Here is a 9,977-nt window from a genome sequence, read left to right as displayed (position 1 = left end):
TTTGGATATGGGATACTCAACCTGTAATTATATTTCAATGCACTAGCGCACGCAGGGGGGGTTTCTAAGTACCTAGAAACCCCCCTGCCCTCCAATCCATTGCCCCAGCTGATCGATTTTTTATTTTTTTCCATTAGACGGAGGAGCTGGTTAATAACACTGAAGCTGCCTCCTCGTATTCTAAAAGCTGCTGGCAGCGGGCTGTAGGTGGAGCTGGAGAGCACAGGAGCAGCAGGTCACGTTACTAGTGCTAGCGGGGAGAAGACTCTCTTCTTCCGTCCCGGCCACAGCACAGTCACAGGTAACGCAGTGCATGGATCATGCTGCATGGGTGTGTGGGGCAAGTGGGGGGGTCATCTGTAATACATGCTGACAGCAACCGCCTGTGTTTATATTTTCAAGTGTGTGTAATTAAGTATAGTGTGTGTGTGTGTGTGTGTGTGTGTGTTAAGTAAAGAGTGTGTGTGTTTGTTAAGTAAAGAGAGAGTGGGTGTGTGTGTGTGTGTGTGTGTGTGTGTGTGTGTGTGTGTGTGTGTGTGTTAAGTAAAGAGTGTGTGTGTTATTAAGTAGTGTGTGTGTGTGTTATTAAGTAAAGAGTGTGTGTGTTATTAAGTAGTGTGTGTGTGTTAAGTAAAGAGTGTGTGTGTTATTAAGTAGTGTGTGTGTTAAGTAAAGAGTGTGTGTGTGTGTGTGTGTGTGTGTGTTATGAAGAGTGTGTGTGTGTGTGTGTGTGTGTGTGTGTGTGTGTGTGTGTGTGTGTGTGTGTTTTTAAGAGTGTGTGTGTGTCTGTGTGTGTGTTATTAAGTAAAGAGTGTGTGTGTTATTAAGTAAAGAGTGTGTGTGTAATTAAGTAAAGAATGTGTGTGTGTGTGTGTGTGTGTGTGTGTGTGTGTGTGTGTGTGTGTGTTTTTTAAGAGTGTGTGTCTGTGTGTGTGTTATTAAGTAAAGAGTGTGTGTGTGTTATTAAGTAAAGAGTGTGTGTGTGTGTGTGTAATTAAGTAAAGAATGTGTGTGTGTGTGTGTGTGTGTGTGTGTGTGTGTGTGTGTGTGTGTGTGTGTGTAATAAATGAAAGGTGTGTGTGCGTAATAAATGAAAGGTGTGTGTGTGTGTCGTAATAAATGAAAGGTGTGTGTGCGTAATAAATGAAAGGTGTGTGTGTCGTAATAAATGAAAGGTGTGTGTGCGTAATAAATGAAAGGTGTGTGTGCGTAATAAATGAAAGGTGTGTGTGCGTAATAACTGAAAGGTGTGTGTGCGTAATAAGTGAAAGAGGTGTGTGCTATATATTTATGTACACATATAGTTTCACTTCAGTCCTGCCCCCACCTATTCATGGCTCCACACCTACATTGGAAACCCCCCTTCCCAAATCCTGCGTTTGCCCCTGCAATGGTATTCTTTCTTCATGGCTTTTGTCTTTATCTGCAAGACTGGGAACAAGAGCAGGGGTAAGTATTCAAGAAATGGGTACAGGGTGTGTGGTGTGGCCCCCCTGGAGCCAGGGGCCGGTGTGCACCACAGACTACACCTATTATAGATACATCACTGAGTCACATATTATAAGGAGAATTCCCCATTGCCAGTAATACATTGCAGTTATTCCCTCACTGCCAGTCATACACCACACAGTGACACCCACCATTGTCAGTAACATGGGCATAACTATAGTGGGTGGGTGCAAGGGGTGCCATTGCTATGGGGCTCAGGGGCTTAGGTGGGCTGCACCCAGGGTATATAGTTGTATACCAATTTCCCAGATTTTCCTGCTAAGCAATTAGGTCAGATCCATTGCCCAGCCTGAATTGTGTGACATTACATTTACAGGGAAAGGTGTGTGTAGTGGATATTATAATGGTAAGGGGGCACTGTAATGTGGCACAATATGAACAGGAGGCCACTGTAATGTGGCATAATGTGATCTGCCCACTGTAATGTGGAGGGCACTACAATGTCACATAACAAGAACTGGGGCACTGTAATGTGGCATAATGTGAACTGGGGACACTGTATGTTATAATTGGCGGGATGTACTAAGCGGAAAATGCGGTAAACTCCCTGTTTACCGCATTTTCCTGATGTACTATCCCCCGGCCGGCAGGACAGCGCCGCGGCGAGGTACGCCAGCTTTAGCTGGCGATAGTACATAGAAGCCTATGGGCTTCTCCCCGCGGCGCTGTGTGAGGGATCCGATCGGATCCCTCCCAGCATGCCCTGCGGCCGCCCCCGTCACCCCGCGCATGCGCAGACTGACTCCTGGGGCCGAATCCCGGAAGTCAGGCTGCCGCTGCGCATCGCGGAGGACAGCTCTTTTCGGAAGAGCTGTCCTCCGCAATGCTGATCGCATATGTTAGTACATATGCAATCAGCATCGTGGCGCAGGGCGGCGATGGGCGGCGATGTACATTAGTACATTCCGCCCAATGTGAATTGGGTATACTGTGTGACATGATATGTACTGGCAGCCATAGAATGCGACATTATGTAAGCTCGGGAACTACAATAGTTCATAATATAAAGTAGTGGACTAATATGAGGCGTAATATTAACTAGGGCACTACTATGGTTCAGAAAATGAACTAGGGCTCTATAGTGCTGCGGAGAGGTGTCTCTTAAGAAGCTCTGGGACAGGGGCCCCTTCAATATGTTGCTATGGGGCCCACAAAGTTCTGGCTACGACCCTATTCAGTAACATATTGCGCAGTAAACACTACAATTAGCAGCCTGTAATACATAGAGATGAAACAATATGGATGTGATCGCTGTGTGACAGGAGGAATCTTCTGACCTGTAACTGGGGGGAGGGGCTTGTTGTGTGACAGGAGGAAGAATCTTCCCAGGTAGCTAACGTCAGCGTCTCACCTGTATTGGAAGGAAAGTGAAAGTAGTGCAGGATTCCCAGCGGCCGCTGTCACCTCTCTCCTGTCACTCGTATTCTGGACGCAAGAAGAAATCTTAACATCATGAAAATTAAGACATTTTCCTCCTGGAGACTGAAATATAAAGGAAGAAACATGGCAAGACTGTGGCTACATCTGATACCAGCACTGGAGAGACACCGAATAACCCGGCAGGTGAGGATCTTATTCTGTGTGTATATAGTATACTGGGAGCATATACATGTACAGGGAATACTATGTAGCAATATACAGTAATGCATATTACCTGTGTATAGTCACTGCTGTGTGTATATAGTATACTGGGAGTGTATACATGTACAGGGAATACTATATAGCAATATACAGTAATGCATATTACCTGTGTATAGTCACTGCTGTGTATATATAGTATACTGGGAGTGTATACATGTACAGGGAATACTATGTAGCAATATACAGTAATGCATAATACCTCTGTATTGTCACTGCTGTGTATATATAGTATATTGGGAGTGTATACATATACAGGGAATACTATGGAGCAATATACAGTAATGCATAATACCTCTGTATTGTCACTGCTGTGTATATATAGTATACTGGGAGTGTATAAATGTACAGGGAATACTATGTAGCAATATACAGTAATGCATAATACCTCTGTATTGTCACTGCTGTGTATATATAGTATAGTGGGAGCATATACATGTACAGGGAATACTAGAGTAATGCATATTACCTGTGTATAGTCACTGTGGTGGATATAGTATACTGGGAGCATATACATGTACAGGGAATACTAGAGTAATGCATATTACCTGTGTATAGTCACTGCTGTGTATATATAGTATACCGGGAGCATATACATGTACAGGGAATACTATGGAGCAATATACAGTGATGCATAATACCTGTGTATTGTCACTGCTGTGTATATATAGTATACTGGGAGTGCAGTGTGTCTCTGTATACATGTACAGGGAATAATATGCCACTACTGGTTATGTGTCAGGCAGCTCTTACACATCTGTGTATGTAATATATGTAGACTAGGTACAGACACTAACTCAGGTCATATACACAGGTTTCCAGGAGCAACAGAAGATCCCTGCACCCAGAGCAGCACATAAGCCATGGACTTCAGACTGGTGGCCGTCATCGTACTAGCTGTGGCAGTGAGTGGATCTCCACATGGAAGTCACTGCCACGTGTCCCGATATTTATCCGTGTCTCCCACTGATATCACAGCGCTGAGACAGCTGCAAGATTCTGTAAGTGTGACGCATAATTTATCCTCATCAATGGGAAATAATAGTGGTTTTATATGTAGATATTACAGGGGATATACACTCTCAACCAAATGTAACTACTAACTCCATCGGCTAAATGTAATAGCCACGAGTTCCGGAGGTGCTGGAATTTTGTGTGACTCTGCCTGTTTTTTAAAGCAGCAATAATTTACAAGGCAAAACCAGGATGGTTTTGCCATGTGAATGATTGCTGCTTTAAACAAAAATGGGCAGACTCGCACAAAATTCCTTCAGCTCCGGAACTCGGAGGCTATTACATTTAGGTACGTGGAAGGTCCAGTAATCCATGTCGTGTCCCTCTATCTATCCCATAACAGCTTCTTCCCATTGGCATCTCTGCTAATGGAACCAGCCCTTATTGCAGGCCCTCTATGTGCACATATGGAAATAACTCACTAATATTAGACTATATATCCATGTGTATAATATAGGTAAAAAATACCCCACAAAATGATGTGTAAAGTGAGCAGAGTACCACCCACCATACCCAGGGCAGTAGGAAGCCTGGCTGGGCCAAGTTACTTTTCACAGCGCGTGGCCTAATCATAGGAGGTGTGACCCTGCACCCTTAGAAAAAATACAGAAAAAAGAGTACTTTTAGTGCCTCCCTGGCCACACAGCAGTGTATGCTGGACTAGAGAGAAGAGCTGCTGCTGCCAGTTAAGAGGGGGGAGACTTGGGCCCCTGCTGAGCCCCTCCACCGGGCCTGGGTCTGGGTAAATAGTACCTGCTCCCCCCTCTCAGCACCACTGCCCATACCACCCACAGACCACTGGTGCCTGTGGCTGAGGCCTATGTGGCCTTAGTATAAACCTAGACCTGGGAACAGCTGAGCTGCGGACAGAACACTGTACATAGAATAATGTACTAGTTACAGAAACGCATTATACTGATGAAACGTCTGACCCCCCCTCCCCCCCCCCCTCCCCACAGGAGAAGGACATGTCCAGCAATGCAACAAGATGTTACAGGAGAATGATGAAACACAAGCCATCTGTATGTGACCTAGAGGTGAGGATAATGTGTGTATACATCACGTATCTCCCCCACACACACTGTATGGGGTCTCTGTCTGTGCACACACTAATACACAAGCCCTGTCATCTCCCCTCATATGTCTATAGTCATATATCCACTCACACCGTGTTCCTTCTGTCCTACAGCCCAGTGACCGCCTGATCCTGACCTTGGAGCGAGTGTCACTAGCTGCTGATGTACTGACCAGTATGTCCTCATCTGCTCTGTCTGACGCTGTATCACAGTCTCTTATGGCTTTCCTCACACTGAGAGATGACCTGATGATCTGTGTAAGTTCTCATGTTCCTTGTGTGTGTCAGTCACATCTATCATGGTATAGACAGGTGACAGTATGGGGCAGGGATACACAGGACACAGCTTCCTCACCTCCTTATTCTCCTATACAGAGGGAGTCACCAGAATATAGAGAACCTGCCTCCCAGCGGCTGAGGCCCTGGCTGCACCATCTCCAACGCTTTAAGGAAACAGTAAGTATCCTGCAGAGATCATATATATCTATTGTTCTCAGGACTGCCATCAGAAACTGTGGGGCCCGGGACCGACAAAAATGTGTTCTGCTCGTTGTCAGGGGAACGCCCCCCCCCCCCCTCGGGCCACCGCCACGGGTCAGCTGCTCGAGCAAGGACCGCTGTTCATGCCTGCCCCTTTCAACCTTTTGAAAATGACCCTCCCAAAATGGGTACCGCCTCCTCTAGCATTTAAAATAACTGTATCCTCTTAGGTGGTGGCCATTTTAGGAGGGACATTTTTAATACTTGAAGGGGTGAGCCCTCTCAGTAGCGAGCATCGCTGGGCGGCATGCAGCCGGGGCCCTCCACTCTGTCAGAGCGGCCGGGTCTGAGACAGTTGTGCCCCCAGCACCCCCCTGATGGCGGCCCTGATTGTACTTATTGGTGACTATATTAGAAGGGACCGCACATGAGGTGAGAAAAGAGCAGAGTACAATGGACACTGTAGAGTGATGGAGAATAGCCAGGGGCAATGACTGAGGACTGAAGGAAGCACAGGAAGGGTGGAGGGGTCACAGTAGGGATGGACAAAGCACCATAGGAACGATGTGACACCAGAGCCTCCTCTCTGCAGGAGAACAGTTATGGGAAGAAGCTCTGTAGCATGACACTCTCCAGGAACATACTATTCATGTAAATAGGACGGCATCCATAGAACAGTGTTAGGGGAGAATAATTCCTGTGTGACACCAGTCTGAAAGGAGATACACTGAATGTCAGATACAGTACCATAAGGAAGGATGTACTTAGGGATGGATGAGGCATGGGCACCAGTACAGAACTGGAAGGATCAGATATATTACAAAAGTGAAGAAGAAGTGGCCTTAGAAGCAGGATTTGTACACATGACACCATATAATTAGTAATAAAGCAATTAGACAATGTTATATGCATTCTGGTTACTGTATTTACTAATAGCTTTATCCTTCTATATAGGCATCTCCAGCATGTGTCCAGGACGCTGTATTACTCGGCCTCATCTCACTAAGGGTAGAAGATGTGAGCTGTTGGGCTGTAAGAAATCTGTCCGGTGAGACCTAGAACAAGAGGCCGTTACATCTCTCTCCGTATACACATGCCTGGCTGCTGCTGGTGATCTATATACCAATGACTCGGAGACAACATGTAACTACTCATTGCTGGACTTGTCTGCTCACCCTACAGTACACAGAGGTCTCCTGCCTTTCTCTGGTGGACCCAGCTACTCATCCTTACAAAGAATGATCAATACTCTGCCTCACAGTCCCTATTTATATTATTTATAGATTATTTATAATGCCATTGTTAAACTAAATTATATATTCACTGTTATTTATTGATACTCTGGCTCCCTGGTGGATGCATTGAGGTTGTTAAGATCCGTTTTATTTATTTTTCCATAAATTTGACTTTTTCCTACAAATAAAAATGTGGATTCTAAAGTGCAGTGTATGGAATATTTGTTCTCTCAGGAAGTGACTCATTCATTGAACAAATCAAGAGATTCCTCTCTTTTATAAAACATACACATGTTATATCACTAAGTGGCACGTCTATACACAGAGGGGTCACTCGGTCTGGTGACATCCGGTGCGCACTCTGGATCTCCCTGCACGCCGAAAAGGGTGAGTAGCCATATATAAAGGGGACGTTGCCTCACAGGGGATTCCGATGGCATCACACCAGGGCATCCCCACCATCTCCGGAGATTTTGGGGTGCCCCTGGAAACATCCTGCCTGCTCTGTTGATTTCTCATCTATACAACTAAGAAGCAGAGAAAATGGAAATCTTGTGGGGGTTTTTTTTTTGGGGGGGGGGGGGGGGGGGGGCAATCTTATGTCCACTACAACATTAAAAAGTAACCTTTATTAATTTAAGTTTAAAAATGGATAGATATTCCAAAACTGACACTGACAGACATCAACACATAACATATAAATTATTGTAAAGTAGCTCATTATGGGCCTAATTCAAGGTTGATTGCAAAATCTTCCTCTAATGGGCAAAACCATAATATACTGAAGGGGGAGCAGATATAACATGTGCAGAGAGAGTTAGACTTGGGTGGATTATATTGTTTCTGTGCAGGGTAAACACTGGCTGCTTCATTTTTACACTGCAATTTAGATTTTAGTTTGAACCCATCCAAATCTTACTCTCTCTGCACATGTTATATCTGCCCCACCTGCAGTGCACATGGTTTTACCCATTAGAGCAGAGGTGCCCCAAACTGTGTGCCGTGGCTCCCTGGGGTGCCTCGGGACACTTGCAGGGGTGCCCTGGGTTGGTGGTCCAGGACCAATTCAAATTATTCATGGTCAATATAATAGGCAAAACCAGTGCTGGTGGCTGCCAGTCATAAAATATGTGGCCAAGCAGAAGCAAATCTTGTCCCTCACCACACAACTGACCCTAAGGATGACATATAAACGCAATCTACTTAATGTAATATTTCTTTCCAAATTTCTCAATAAGAAATTTTTGGCCTAGGGGTGCCGTGGGGTAGCGAACATTTGTGCGAGATCCCTCTGCCGTAAAGTGCACAGATTTGGCTGGGTGAAGGATTCACCAGCAATTGATTTCTCCCTTATGTCTTTATTCAGGGTGTAGTATGGTATGCCGGAGGCCAGGCTCCCAGCGACCAGCATACTGGCGCCGGGAGCCCGACTGCCGGCATACCGACAGCGTGGTGAGTGCAAATGAGCCCCTTGCGGGCTCACTATGCTCGCCACCCTGCGGGCACGGTGGCTACGTGCGCCACGCTATTTATTCTCCCTCCAGAAAATCTGTCGGTATGCCGGCTGTCGGGATTCCGGCGCCGGTATACTGTGCGCCGGGATCCCGACAGTCGGCATACTGAAGACCACCCCTTTATTCAAGCTAGAGATCAATCTTCCCCAATCCTCATATTAGCTGCTTATATTCCACAACAGTTTAATAGTCAAGTTTTGAAAAATGGCGCTGAGTTTACAGCCATGTCACCTGATATACCAATACTGTGCCTACTCTTGTCTGCACAATATATACATGGCATGAATTCCATTCCGCTGTCCACGAGGAGAGTCAGAGTTGGGCGTGGTTGATATCTGGAGGAATCAATACAATCAGCTGCAGCGATATTTGTGCTTCTCTCATAACCACCATTTCTTCTCTAGGATCAACTCGGCCATGGACTCCCGCAATCTTGGAAAACCTCGAGGACCTGGCAGCTTACTTTGTGGATATACATATGCCCTCCTTATCCCCGGATGCATGAATGTTTCTGGATGCTCTACAAATGCTGGAGGAGACTGTGATAGCTGTTCGATTCTTCCCAGGGGATAAGCCGCTGGGTTGGATGGTGCCCCAATGGAACTCTATAGCAAACACACAGGATTCTATACACCTAAGTTACTGAAATTGTTTAATGACCTATGGGACCATGCTACCCTCTCTGTTTGATAGACCATGTAAAATCTTCCATTTAAATATATAAGGAAAACAGGCGTTTACCATTGTACAATCCCTTGATATTATGCATATTACGGTATTACCAGGCGAAAATTATTCAGCACAAAAAAAAACAGGAAAACATCAAATATTGCAGTGTTGCTAGAAACTTCTCAGGGCTACATGAAAGTAACAAATGTAACATTTATAACCACAAAATGAGAAACTCATAAATATTAGGTGTAACATTGTTACATTTGTTACCTCCACTAGATAATACTGCCTGAAACAATCTAGTGCACAGTTTCCCAAACACGGTCCTCAAGGCACCCCAACAGTCCAGGATTTAGGTATGGCTCAGCACAGCTGTTTAATTCAAATTGACTACGGTGCTAATTAAGTGACCTGTGGCCAAGCATGGATACATTTAAAACCTGGACTGTTGGGGTGCCTTGAGGACCGCGTTTGGGAACCTCTGATCTAGTGATCATTTAAGAACTAAAAATCTGAAACATCACAGGTATATAAATCACTATACAGAATAAAGACAGTGCTCAAGCATTTTCTTTTAAATCACGTTTTATTTACACTAAATAATCTTCTTTATTTGTTTCTACACGTTATTCTATTTCTATAATGTTTATATTTCGCTCTGCATGTCCCCTATATAATAAAAAAGGGGGACAAATAATACATCATTTGAAATATGGGTATTGAACTTTCTTCAAGATTTTATATGGTCTATCAATATATAAGAGGTTGTTAGCATATAATTGGCCAATGATATGGGCTTGCCCCCCGCGCCAAGGTCACCTCTATCGATTAAGTCCCAAA

At 44.9% G+C, this 9,977-nt stretch overlaps 1 protein-coding gene across 1 annotated transcript; it reads left to right on the top strand.

Annotated features, from left to right (window-relative positions):
- Positions 1–2,806: 2,806 nt before the first annotated feature.
- LOC134949415 (interferon lambda-3-like) lies at positions 2,807–7,126 on the top strand. The gene is made up of 6 exons (XM_063937974.1): positions 2,807–3,072; positions 3,962–4,148; positions 5,121–5,198; positions 5,351–5,494; positions 5,612–5,692; positions 6,671–7,126. The coding sequence occupies exons 2-6, from the start codon at positions 4,011–4,013 to the stop codon at positions 6,773–6,775; spliced, it is 546 nt and encodes a 181-aa protein (XP_063794044.1). The 5' UTR covers positions 2,807–3,072; positions 3,962–4,010; the 3' UTR covers positions 6,776–7,126.
- The last annotated feature ends 2,851 nt before the right edge of the window (positions 7,127–9,977 follow it).

Source organism: Pseudophryne corroboree, chromosome 8 (assembly GCF_028390025.1).
Source record: "Pseudophryne corroboree isolate aPseCor3 chromosome 8, aPseCor3.hap2, whole genome shotgun sequence".
Taxonomy (NCBI): Eukaryota; Metazoa; Chordata; class Amphibia; order Anura; family Myobatrachidae; genus Pseudophryne; species Pseudophryne corroboree.
Note: the sequence above shows the minus strand (reverse complement) of the source record. Positions and strands in the feature narration are given on the sequence as shown.

Bases quoted from the DNA above. Each gene is read 5' to 3' on its own strand.
- LOC134949415 (XM_063937974.1), top strand. From the start codon at position 4,011: ATGGACTTCAGACTGGTGGCCGTCATCGTACTAGCTGTGGCAGTGAGT. The intron at 4,149-5,120 runs GTAAGTGTGACG...CCCTCCCCACAG, and splicing joins TGAGACAGCTGCAAGATTCT to GAGAAGGACATGTCCAGCAA. The intron at 5,693-6,670 runs GTAAGTATCCTG...CCTTCTATATAG, and splicing joins TCCAACGCTTTAAGGAAACA to GCATCTCCAGCATGTGTCCA.